Source organism: Cryptomeria japonica, chromosome 10 (assembly GCF_030272615.1).
Source record: "Cryptomeria japonica chromosome 10, Sugi_1.0, whole genome shotgun sequence".
In the NCBI taxonomy this organism is placed as follows: domain Eukaryota; kingdom Viridiplantae; phylum Streptophyta; class Pinopsida; order Cupressales; family Cupressaceae; genus Cryptomeria; species Cryptomeria japonica.
In genome coordinates this window covers 774,054,903-774,068,742 of record NC_081414.1, presented here as the reverse complement: position 1 = coordinate 774,068,742, position 13,840 = coordinate 774,054,903, and the positions used below count along the sequence as shown (strand labels likewise).

At 39.1% G+C, this 13,840-nt stretch overlaps 1 protein-coding gene across 1 annotated transcript; it reads left to right on the top strand.

Annotated features, from left to right (window-relative positions):
- The first annotated feature begins 423 nt into the window (after positions 1-423).
- On the top strand, positions 424-7,827 carry LOC131859221 (uncharacterized). Its single transcript, XM_059212793.1, has 7 exons — positions 424-483; positions 589-666; positions 798-869; positions 979-1,044; positions 1,141-1,209; positions 1,306-1,374; positions 7,780-7,827. The coding sequence occupies exons 1-7, from the start codon at positions 475-477 to the stop codon at positions 7,825-7,827; spliced, it is 411 nt and encodes a 136-aa protein (XP_059068776.1). The 5' UTR covers positions 424-474.
- The last annotated feature ends 6,013 nt before the right edge of the window (positions 7,828-13,840 follow it).

The window sequence follows — 13,840 nt, the reverse complement described above, 5'->3', positions numbered from 1 at the left end:
GAAAGAGTCAATGGAGCTACAGACTCTTCAGGCGGCCACAACGTTGACTGGTGCCATCATCCAACATGGTACATCATTAGCACACCCTATTGTATTGGATGATGAGCCATTAGGTGGCAGCAAAGAGCCCATCCAACATATGTGTGTGAGTTGCTAAGGGATGGATGATGCAGCTGGTGTAGATGGGTCCTCATCTCATCTGTGCACGATTTGCGAGAGTAGATGTCAAGTCTGCACGACTGAGGATTTCGCGCTGACAGATGAGTTGATGGACATGGTGTTTGCCCATGAGCGATAGACACAGGTGTGTTGAATTGAATTCATAACATTTTATTTATCAGTCACTTTAAATTTGTAAGTACATAAATGAATTTTCATTTATACATCGATTTAAATTGAGACAAATAATATGCATTTCAGGATGCAGCAGCGGTATCCCATACACCTCTCCCGGTTGCTATAGCTGCAACTTCGATGCCCGAGGTATAAATTTTGTAACATGTTAAAATAGAATAGTACACTTTGAATTCAAAAAAATACAAGATATACTAACTATATTTAATGCTTGGTCCAATTTTTGGTTTATAGGTCTTGACAGGGGACGAAATGTCCCAGATTGATGACATCACGCTCGCAGTGATCGATTTTGGCTTACAAGGCTATACGGTATCATATTTTGTAAAACCCTTTTTATGTATTGTTTTGATGGAATGTGCAAGTCATTTCATTTTAGATTTTTAAAATTATGTTTAATTTATTATCTATACTAATATCTCATGTTAATTTTGTTTTTTTAGGGTACCCCCTTTGCGTCTAAGGCTTGTCCTAAGAAAAAGAATTCCTCGAAGAGGCCAAAATGTGGGAAGAAGGTATATGAACACATTTTTAGTTGTACAATTGTTTGAAAATGTTGAAATCAAATATTAGTTGGGGTTTGTAGATTCATTAGTGTTTTTTTTGTATATTTTACATGTACAGTGGCCATTGAGCTATGTGGATTTGTTGAATGCACTTGATTCACTCGTGGATCAAGAGAGGGCGGAGGTATGTATCTCTACTTTATTTTCTTGATTTCATGATTATATGCACGCGTACATGTGAACTTGTGATATATTATAATCTTATAATTTTTTTATACAGGAAATATCCATACCTATTTTATCAATGGCGAACCCTCCTCCGTGCACTGGAGAAGCATCTCATGATCTGGTACACTTTTGTTTGATATGTAAAATTAATTGTTTTTAACCTTCAATACTTATTTATATATTAATTGTATTTAATCTTAGAACATTTTTTGTATAGGTAATAGCGATAGTTTCTACATCGATGGTGAGCCATCCTCAGTCCATTGGAGAAGCATCTCAGGAACAGGCATGTCATTGTTCTCTCTATTATAGCTTTTAAGTGTTTTTGATATATTTATGCTAGTACATTGTATTAATTGTACATTTAATCTACAATAGACCCCTTCGCGGTACGGCCATAACATGGATCCATTTAAGTATGTCTTCAAGAAAACTCCTAAGAGTGACAAGGAGAGGAGAGCAAAGACATTAGCTCCTAGATCAGCCGATGAGGTAATCTACATTTCAATTGCAAAGGAATTAAAGTTAAATGCATAGTTATGTTGTTAATTGTGAACTATTTTCTACAAAAGAATTCTAACTTGGCTTTTGAATTGTGGTTTTGCAGCCATCTACAGAGTCGCATACTGCATCGAAGAGGCTTGATTTTGATGATCCACCACAAGTTTAGGATCATATAGTGTTAGTTCTGGTCATAGAATGACCAATACATGCAAATATATTCTACATTTTTATTGTATATCGATTTGGACATGGCATATGCCACATTTTCGTAATGTTTGTATTGACTTGGCAGACATGCCTTTTTATATATATATAAATATCGATATTCGATCCAATAAATGTGTACTGAGTTCATTATTTTGTATTCGTTGTATTTTTTGGTTGTCCTTTTATAAATTTAAATGAATATTTGCATATGTAATCAACAATATGAATATAAACAACAAAAATATATGATATAAAACATTGCAATCGTGGGATATGATTTGATAAAATTTCTAAAATGTTGAATTAACTCTACAAAACTCCTTGTATTCAGTTCATTATTGTGTATTTGCTGTATTTGGTGGCTGCCCTTTTATAAATTTAAATGAATATTTGCATATGTAATCAACAATATGAATATAAACAACAAAAATTGACAATATGAATATAAACAACAATATGTGTTTGGTGCGAGAGCACCCTCACGCTCACAATGGTCAAATTTTGTTCGTCGTTTGCACAAACCAACATCGTGAGCACGTTCGGGTGGGTAGGTTTACGCTAGGCATGCCCCTGTCGTGCATCCCAAAGCATCGGAACGTCGAGAGTCATACCATACCGATGCGATTTCTCAAGTGCCCCAAGTCCAAAAAATTGTCAACGTGAGGCTCCTCTACAATGGACTATCTCAGTTTTTGACGAGTCAGAGCCATTTTCAATTGGTAGCATTTTTTCGCCTGCTGCAAAAACTGTTAGTTGCATGCAATGCAAAGTTGCAAGATTGGCTAGAATTGATTCGATTTGTCGTGTGCACAAACCGACATCACGAGTGCATCCGAGTGGGTAGGTTTACGCTAGGCATGCCCTTGTCATGCATCCCAAAGCGTCCGAATGTCGAGAGTCATACCGTACCGGGCCGATCTCTCAAGTGCCCTGAGTCCAAACAATTATCAAAATTTGACGGACTATTTCTTCAAATCTAGGACACATATGGTCGATCCGTTTGAACCCGTGGGGTCGCGTGAGACTCCTCTACAATGGCTTATCTCAGTTTTTGACGAGTCGGAGCCATTTTTCAATTGGTAGCATTTTTTCACCTGTTGCAAAAACCGTCAGTTGTATGCAATGCAAAGTTGCCAGATTGGCTAGAATTGATTTGGTTCATCGTATACACAAACCGACATCGCAAGTGCATCCGTGTGGGCAGGTTTATGCTAGGCATGCCCCTGTCATGCATCCCAAAGCGTCGGAATGTTGAGAGTCATGCCATATCGGGGCAATCTCTCAAGTGCACTGAGACCAAAAAATTGTCAAAATTTGACAGACTGTTTCTTCAAATCCAGGACACATATGGTCGATCCATTTGAACCCGTGGGGTCACGTGAGGCTCCTCTACAATGGCCTATCTCGGTTTTTGACGAGTCGAAGCCATTTTCAATTGGTAGCATTTTTCGCTTGCTGCAAAAACTGTTAGTTGCATGCAATGCAAAGTTGCTAGACTGGCTAGAATTGATTCGATTCATCGTGTACACAAATCGACATTGCTAGCGCATCTGTTTGGGTAGGTTTATGCTAGGCATGCCCCTGTCATGCATCCCAAAGCAATGGAACGTCGAGAGTCATACCATACCGGTGCGATCTCTCAAATGCCACGAGTCCAAAAAATTGTCAAAATTTGATAGACTATTTCTTCAAATCCAGGACACATATGGTCGATCCGTTTGAACCCACGGGGTCCCGTGAGGCTCCTCTACAATGGCCTATCTCAGTTTTCGACGACTCGGAGCCATTTTCAATTGGTAGCATTTTTTCGCCTGCTGCAAAAACCGTCAGTTGCATTTAATAAAAAGTTACAAGATTGGCTAGAATTCACTTACTTCTATGTATAAAATAGTGATAGAGGTGCAGACATAGTTCCAGTGGGGCCTTCAACGACCTCAAAAACTTCTTTTGAGGCTGTTGAGGCTCTTGGGAAACTAAAACTATGTCCATGTACCACGTACGCTCTACATTAACAACCGCATATGTGCTATTAGTCCATAAAATGTTGGCAAGCCCAACGATCTTCTTTTTTTTCATTCTGGACTAATAAGTAGCGCGTACGCGCTCCTAAGCCTAAAAAATGTTATCGCAGGGTAGCGAATAATGGGCTCAGTACCTCGTACATGCTTACAAGTAATAAGTACCACATACGCGCTCCTTTTCCTTAAAAAAGTTATGTCAGGGCAGTGAACTAATAGTTTCAGTACCTCGTACGCGCTATTGGTAGTAGAAAAGATGTGAATGAAAAGGGGGAGAGAGAGAGAGAGAGAGGAGAGTAGGGGGGCAGAAGGGAAGGAGGGAGGGAGAGAGGGAGAGAAGAGGGGGGAGGGTGGGAGAGAAGAAGGGGTATGGAGGGAGGGAGAGTAGGGGGGAGGGTGAGAGGGACGGGGAGAGGGAGAGAGAAAGAGAGAGGGGGGGAGGGAGAGGAAGAGAGAGAGAGGGAAGGAGGGAGAGGGAGAGAGAGGGAGAGAGAGAGGGGGAGGGAAGGTAGAGAGAGGGAGAGAGGTAGAGGGAGGGAGGGAAGAGGGGGGAAGGTGGGAGAGAAGAACGGGTATGGAGGAAAGGAGAGGGAGAGTAGGTTGGAGGGAGAGAGGAGGGAAGGAGGGAGTGGGGGAGAGAGAGAGAGAGAGGGAAGGAGGGAGAGGGAGAGAGAAGGAGAGAGAGAGGGTGGGAGCGAAGGTAGAGAGAGGGAGAGAGGTAGAGGGAGGGAGGGAGAGAGGGAGAGAAGAGGGGGGAGGGTGGGAGAGAAGAAGGGGTATGGAGGAAGGGAGAGAGAGAGGAGGGAAGGAGGGAGAGGGAGAGAGGGAGAGAGAGAGGGGGGGAGGGAGAGGTAGAGAGAGAGACGACACAAGACACCATATGAGTGATCTCGATTGTGACTATAGGAATTACAAAAGAAGAGAAAGAGGGAGGGAGAGAAGAAGAGAAAGAGGGATGGGCTATGGAGGAAGGGAGAAGGGGAGAGAGCAAGAGAGAGAGGGATGGGGTAGGGAGGAAGGGAGAAGGAGAGAGAGAGAGAGCGAGAGAAAGGGAGAGAGGGAGAGAAGAAGGAGGGGGGAGGGAGAGGAAGAGATATCGAATCCAGGACACAATATGACCCTAAGAACATAATATGACCCCTAACAACATCTAAGGGGTCATAAGGTGTCCTAAGGGGTCATACGACACTATATTATCCCTTAGCACACCATAGGACCTATAACGACACCAAATGGAGTCCTAAGGGGTCATAGAACACCATAGGACCCTTTAGAACATCATATGGTGTTGTTATGAGTCATTGGTGTCTCGAGGGGTCATATGGCATCCTATGATCCCTAGGACACCATATGGTGTTGTTATGGGTCATATGGTGTCTTAAGGGGTCATGGGACACCATATGACTAATCTTGATTGTGACTATAGGAATTACAGAATAAGAGAAAGAGGGAAGGAGAGAAGAAGAGAAAGAGGGATGGGGTATGGAGGAAGGGAGAAGGGGAGAGAGCGAGAGAGAGGGAGGGATGGGGTATGGAGGAAGGGATAAGGGGAGAGAGGGAGGGATGGGGTATGGAGGAAGGGAGAAGGGGAGAGAGGGAGGGAGAGAGAGAGGGATGGGGTATGGAGGAAGGGAGAAGGGGAGAGAGAGAGAGAGAGAGAGAGAGAGAGAGAGAGAGAGAGAGAGGCACCTTGTATGTGTTTGAGAGGGGGAGACAATACACTTACATGTGTATATATATACTTAATATATTATATATATAAATATTATATATTATATGTATATACACATATTATATATACAATATCATATTATATATTACATATATAATATGTATATATACATATTATACATAGAATATCATATTATACAATAGCGCGTACATGCTTTTTATAGTAAAAAGAGTGCGTATGCGCTGCTTACACCATAAGTACCCCGTATGCGATTTTGACTATTTAGGCTTGGAAATAGGCCTGGATGACAAAGCTACACTTTGGAAGTTTGATTTCCCTCCATTTCTCTCATTTTTGACATGTTTTATTTTATCAACTTGGTTTATCGACTTTGTCATCATCAGGTTTACACTTCATCAAGTGGGTATTTCTAAAATTGCCACCATATTTTCACCCATTTTCTGAGCTTTCTAACCATATTTTTTTTTTCAATTTGAACAACAATAACATATTATTATTGAATTTCTTTTGCTAGTGTCTCCATAGTTCTCATAGACATAGGTGCACCATTTTTTGAATAACTTTTGATATACTTATCCAAAATTTTAAATAATTATATATTATTGTAGTGAACTTGATTCTTTACAATTTAAAAAAAAAAAATTGTATTTTTGATTTGTTTAGTGCAACTTATGCTTTGCGCACGAACACGTACCTAATTTTCAGGATGTGCTCGATTGGAAAACTCATTAAAAAAAAATACTCAACAAAAAATTACAAAAAAATACACATCTTCTAGTGCTCAATCTTAACTATCTTTCTGCCAAAGGATTTGTCAAAATACTAAATCTAACTATGACGTTTTTGATGTGCACGTCAGACACTGTTATGTTTTTAAGAAAAAATCAGGGTCATTTTTTCATGCGCGAAGGATTTGACCCCCTTAATCTTATCCAATTTTGAAAAAGCTTAGTAGTATGGAAACTAGATTCAGAGTAATACAATATTTGTTCTTTGATTATCTTCATATCTTGAGTGGATGACTTTGAAATTTTTCCTCCAAGTTCAGGTTCATCCGATTTTAGAAAAAAGTGTCCACTTATACCCCCCTTTTTTACCACCATCTTTGTGCACTTACCCTAATTCTTCTTCCCTCTCCTCTTAAGCCATCTCATGATGACATTTGTCATCTAGAGATTGGGTTGAAATCTCTCAGATGAATCATAAACCCATCAATCCTAACCTTTGTTGAGATTACTCAATCTCAACCATCCATTTCTCTATTTTTCTTTTAAATAGAGCCCATTTCCTTCATATCCAAATCCAGAAATCTTGTATGCATCTAATCTATACTAAAATTGAGAGAGCATTTTAGGAGCAAATCAAATCTAAATTGTTATTTTGGTTAAAATCAATATAGCTTAATTAGGCTTTCTCATATTTAGCTTGTATTTGCATATTTTAATCATTTTTCATAATCTTAAATCTCCATAAGACTTCAATAGTAGTGCAAAAAGCCGAGGGCTACACTCATGTGGAACTTGGAGAGGAGAGGAACAAGGGAGGAGCAACTATGAGCATGTTGGCAAGCATTTGAGACTGTTTTGTGTCTTTTCTTTGTTTTTGTATGCTTTCCATAATATGCTTGATATCTCTCTTGACATGCATGCTTAGGATTGTAGTTTCTTTTGTATTTCGTTTATGATTGATACTAATAACACTAATGAATGATTTGTCTTGTGTGTTCCTAACATCCTTTTTTGCAGTGCATCATTTGGTGAACTCGATGTGAATTGAACACTCGACCTTCTGATTTAAAACTACTAACTTTTTTGAAAATTGCTAAAATTGCCACACAGGTTGCGCTTTAGCACTATTGAACTCGTTTTAGCACCTTCTACAACTGAGGGTTTAGCGCCTTTGTCTACCTTATGACGCTTTTGTCTTTAAATTAGCGCCTTTGTCAGAGTTGTAGCGCTATTGTTCGTGAAATAGCCCTATTGTAACTCTTTTAGCGTTTTTGCGCTCTCTGTTTGATAGAATTTTCATTCTATTTAATAGTTTAATTTAGCGCTTTTGTCCCTCTTATAGCGCTTTTGGCGTTCTTTTAGTGCCTCTGTTATTATTTCAGCACTTTTGCATTAAAGTGACGCTTCTGTGTTTACACAGAGCAGCGCTATTGTAATAGAGAGTTGAAAAAAAATAATATGTAACTGGAAAATCAAAATTTTAGGCTTGTAGAAGCCCACCAAACACTTTCATTTCACTAACTTGTTCTCTTTTTGTGCAGGTTTTTGCTAACTTCTTGTTTTACAGGATTCAAGGCGTTAAAAATTAGGGATTTTTTATTTTCTTTTAATTTCTAACTTTGTTTTAAAGTTGGATTAAAAAGATTTCACTTTCCCTTTTGGACTGAAAACAAAATTCACTTTTCATTTTGGGTTATAAAATCAACACAATTTTTCAGTTTGGGGCTTAAAAAGAACCACAAACTCAAACAAAACAAACTTTGTTTTTCTTGCAAGTTAGGAACAATATTTTATTTTGGGTTTAAAATAAACAAAACAAACTTTCATTTTCTTGCAAAGGCTAAAATTCACAATCAACATTTCATTTTGCAAGTTAAAAAGAACAAACAATTTGTCCATTTTGTTTCCAAAACCGATTTTACTTCAAGCAAAAACGTGCTTCAATTGGGTTGACCAGGATTTTCACTTTCCTAATTAGACAACATATTTCTTTGAGGGATTAAAAAGAACACCATGTTTGTTGGAGCAACATCTCCAAATAGCATTTAAATCACATTGCAATAAATTAATTAAAAAGAACAAGTGTTTTCAGTGTTTGGTACACTTGTGCAAAAAAAAAAAATCTGTAGAGTTGTCCTACTTCTAACACACTATCCTCTCCCTTGGCTCTCGTGGTCCTAGGTGCAAGAGAAAAGTGTTAGTAACGCTCAAAATTTTATATTTTTAAGAGAGGCCTGCCAAGAGACACATCAATCTTGGGAACGACCTTGTGTGGTAAATCCTTTGAGCCGCTATAGAAATTAGGTGAGAGCGAAAGCTGTAGCCTTGGGAATAGTTGTTCCTACAGTGTAACTTGCCGAAATGACATATGGGCCCCACCACAAGTTACAATGCTCTTAAGTGAGTCACTACAAAATGAACTTATGTCCAAAAACATCGAACATTACTAGACACCTTTTATTATAGAAGCCCACCTGTTCTATTGATTGAGTATATTTGTGAAAATTTTAGTGCAAGAGCATAGATGGTTTTGCTCCCAAGATACTCACCATACATATTTCCTTGAGCAGAAACAAGGCTTTTTCAAAGGCTACTTGTATCTTAATAAAAGTGGTGACTCCCCCATCATAGGAATTATCTATCTATTATGCTCGTGAAAGACTTAGTATATCACATCCTTACTTGCCATGGAGGGATTCATAAGGTATGTAGTACCAAAGTTGAAGAAATATCAAGATGTGGGCTGAAAATATCGCAACTGGCCATTGACCTTAGGGATAAAGTGTGTTTGAGTTGTATTCATCTTGTGTCAGACCAGTAACAATTTGAGCCGACTTCAAGCTTTTGGAAAAAACATACAAAACATTTGAAAAGGGTAAAAAAGTTCATGATTCGGTTGATTTAGACCCACACCTATTGTGCCTTTTAAGGCAAGATTATTGTGCTTGTGTGCTTCCTCTGTAAATTCTTGTCAAAGAAATTCAAAACAAAATTTTAAACCAAGTATTCATGCAACAAATTTACCTCAAACATTAATAAACAAAACAAACATCAACAAGTGGAACAAGTATCAAGATAGTATGACCGTGACTCACATCTTGAGAAAAAGGAGTCTTCATCAAAAGACCACATTGAAAAAGAGATAATTGAGTTCAAAATCTCTTATCAAAAGAAGGAAGTTTTTCTATATCAATAGAAATTTTTTTCTCTCACATAGAGCCTTCTTGTGCCATATGCACTTGTATCTTCAAGGAAAATCCAACAAATTCGACAAAGAGGCTTTGAAAAATAGAGATTTTCCTTAGTATAGAGCCTTAAATTATCACAAAAACAAAGGAGACAAGATCAACCTTACTTTCTTTCCAAAAATCTGTATCACCTACAACGTAGCTCGAGGGGAACCACCAACCCCTGAGAGAGAGGAAGAAGTAGAAACCCCCTTTGTGACGGAAAGTTTTTATTGAGGTCCATATTTTATCCACTTTCACATCACAAAACCATTCAACTCTCAAAAACACAACAAGGTCTTGTCCTAAGTTCTTTTAAAAATATTGCTTAAATCAAACCAACAAATCACTTTTAGAATGTTTCTACATCTAGGATCAATCATCCTAAGAGGCATTTCTACATAGGTTAAAACTAGTTTATGAGTGCATCCTCTCATTGCTAGGTAGCTTGGTTTGTAACACATCTCAAACCTTGCTATACCTTATCACATCAAAATATTTGAAAACACAAGAGTAATTCACAAAAGAACTTTGGTAACATCCAACCTTCAGTGTTAGAGATCCACCTTCTAAACGTTTCACAAACACTTATCTTCCATCAACCATTTCATCACCACCTCATAATCGCTTTCACCAACCTCAAAACTTTCAAACAACATGGCTCAAACAAGATCAATGAGAAACCGACAACCAAAGATCAAAGACAAGGAGGAAGAAAACTTCAACGATTTCCAAGAAGCCATTGGAGGAGGCACAAATGATGAAGATCCTAGAACTCCAACTCCCGAAGATATTGAAAGAGCACAACACAATCCCAAGTTCAATAGACTCTTTGACCAAATCCTTAGAAACAACGCAGATGCTCATTTTCTGAGACTTGCTCAAGAGGGTGCCAAACTACCCTCTAGCTTTGATACCGCACGGATACGACAAACATCTGAACAACATAGCCATAATGATGGTGGAAGAGGTCGGGATTACTTCCGTTGTGACCTTAATCATCAAGGGAATCCCTCACCTCCTCCTCCCACATAAATAGACATGTTGAGACAACAAGTAGAAAATCTCGCTCAACAACTCAATAGTGGTATGAAGACTACTTGGTTTTCAATTAACAATATTTTTCCCTATCCATTTGATAGGAACATGCATATGCCACCTTTTCCATGAGGGTTCAAAACACCTAAGTTTGAAAAGTATAGGGGCAAAGGAGACCCTAGAGATCATGTAAGAGAATTTCACTCAGCTTGTTTAGAGGTAGCCTATGAGGACACCTATCTAATGTGCCTCTTTCCTCAGAGTTTGGGAGGCACAACCACACAATGGTTTTCTCGATTACTAGGTGGCATTAGAACATTTGAGGAACTAGTTCAAAAATTAATCGCTCATTATGCACATAACATAGAATGAGATGTTACCATGGCAAATTTATGCATCACAAAAAAAACTAGGGGTTGTTCTCAGCTTTCCTACAACAGTGGAGGCAACTGTCTAGCAGACGTTCTCTTCATTTGCCTGAACAAGAATTAGTGGAAATATTCATTTCCAACTTGAAAGACGAGATGGAATTCCATTTAGACATGAAGGGTACAGAGTCCTTCGAGGAGATAATCACTCAAGGACTAAAATGTGAACGATCCCTTATCAAAAAGGGACTTATCAAAATCTATAATGAACCCAAAGATGGCCCTCGTCCACATTATAATAGTGATAAACCAAATTTCTGGAACAAGAACAAGAACGTTGTCAATGATGGGATAGTGGATGCATGAACAGTAAAAATTGCACAACCTATGGGCAGGTTTGGAGGACAAAACCCCCCCTAAAAACAACACCGTCATCCACAATATCAAGGTCGCAATGTGCCACAAGAGGAACCAAAACAAAGGCAACAAAACTACAAACCAAAACGCATGTACACACCCTTAGGGGAACCCATCGAAACAATATTGCATCAATTGGTCTCTTCTAATCTTGCGACCTTACCAAGAACATCTAACTATGAACCTTAGGTCAAACCTCCATGGTGAAGAGATAATTAACATTGTGAATTCCACCAGAGAAAAGGGTATAACATGAGCAATTGTCATCGACTGAAAGATCTTGTTCAAGATCTTATTGACAGAGGAGAAATTAAAATAGAAGGACATGACCCTAAAACATCTAATGACAATCATCTAATGTTCAAAAATCCACTTCCATCACATTATCAAAGGGGTCCTTCCACCTCCAGGCGAAACACAGATACTACAACTAATTATACACAAGCTGCCTATAATTATATTGTGAATCACCTCTTTAACACTGATGAACAAGTTTCAACCCTCACCATCAGAGATCCAAATCCTACATGCAATGTTGTTACGCGTTGTAGCAAAATTACCATTCGAGCAACACCACAAGGAACAACACCCTTGCCCAAGCAATATAATCTTGTGGAACAATTGGATAAAACGTCCGCACTCATTTCCATATTAGAGATTTTGTGCTTATCCCCTTCACACAAAACAATCTTGGATCAAGCTCTCCAAGAAGCGTTAGTCCCTACTAACCTTAACACAAATCAATTTCAAGCCATGGTTGGCAGTCTTAGGTCATCACCATGCCTCACTTTTTCTAAAAAGCGATAACGCTTCATTCCAACAACCACATAATGCATCCCTTCACATTGAAGGATTTGTAAATCAAAACAAAATCAAGCGAGTCTTGATTGACAATGGAGTCGGCCTGAATATATGCACCTTGTAAATGGTCACAGCATTGGGATATGTGGTAGAATCAGTGGATGCCAATACAAAGATAACCATTAAGGCCTATGACGATGCAGAGCATTCTTCCAAAGAAGTTGTTGTATTACCTATAAGAGTGGGGCTAGTGGTGAAGCATATTGTCTGCCAAGTTCTGGACCTTTCTTTACCATATAATCTTTTGTTAGGAAGACCTTGGATACATGTCATGCAAGCCGTTCCATCTACCTATCATCAGTGTATCAAGTTTCTCCATAATGGTGTAGAAATCACAATCCTTGGCGATACAAATCCATTTGCATATTGTAACAATATTAACCATCAGCCAGAGATTACCATACCTAACAACAGAGAAGCTATCCCTTCCACCTCATATGTTAATCCAACTTCTCTTTCCAGTTTGATCACCCCTATACCAAAGCAAGAAAAGTTGAAAATGAAAATGACCGAGAAAGGTCTTAGGGAATATAATCTTAGCCAACTCTTTTGTATTAGGAAATTACCCACCTCCCCTAGAACTCATGGCAAGCCTCAAAAGTTTCTTCAACCACCACTGGCCAAGCAATCATGCTCTTTGGCGCAGTTCATCCCTGGTAAAAGTCAGGAAGAGGAAACCAGAGATGAGGACCTGGCAGAATGGACCTAAAAAGACCCTATCAACACATAAATCCCACAAGCTAAGCTTCCCACTGATAAATATTACAAAGGCCTCACTATCATGCAAATAATGGGCTATGATGGCCAGAGTGCTTTGGGACATTGCAAACAAGGATGGCACGAGCCCTTACAACCTAAGTTGAAACCCAAAGATAAAACTGGAGTAGGTTTTCAAAAGGAATATCTTCCTAAGCTCAGATTTAAAGGTAACCCAGCAAACCCATGTATCAAACAGTTGCTCCAAGGAGGCCATCCTTGATTATCTCCGTGGCACCAAGAAAACCCACTGCACCAACAAAACTGATAATCCCCTCAATAGCATCAAAGCCATCAACATCATCCACACCACCACTAATCTTATCGGTAGTAGCAGTAGCACCAACTGTACCAACAACACCAATAATCCCAACAACAACATCAACAACACTGATAATCCCACAGTAGCATCAATAGCACCAACTGCACCAACAACACCGATACTCCTAGTAGCAACATCAACAACACCGATAATCCCGCTAGAAATCCCACCTCCATAAGAGCACAAACCCGTAACCAATACATTCTTCAATTCAAAAGACATCCCAGCCTGGTATAGTATATTAGATGTTAGAGAGTGATTCAGAGACCGACTCACATGAGTGGGAATTTGATTCAGTGAATCTAAATACTTCAGACAAGGAAGACAAATCACCTCCACCACCTCGTAAAGATATCCCAGTTTATGGAGAGGCATGGATCAAAACCTTTTGGGTTCGTGAGCAAGAAGCAACTCCCACAGGCCCTACGTCAAATCTGACACCAGAACCTGACAAGGAGAGTACCATCGATGAACTTCACTCCTCTATATTAACCCTCACTGACGCCTCCTTTGAACTCAACCTAATCGATGAGGTCATGCCTATCATCCACCCCAAACTCATCGACTAGAACCAGCCAAATCCCTCATGCCTTGATCACTTCCAAAATGATGA

Excerpts from the sequence above, each read along its gene's own strand:
- LOC131859221 (XM_059212793.1), top strand. Across the intron at positions 667-797 it reads TTGGCTTACAAGGCTATACG|GGTACCCCCTTTGCGTCTAA; the intron begins GTATCATATTTT and ends TTGTTTTTTTAG. Across the intron at positions 870-978 it reads GGCCAAAATGTGGGAAGAAG|TGGCCATTGAGCTATGTGGA; the intron begins GTATATGAACAC and ends TTACATGTACAG.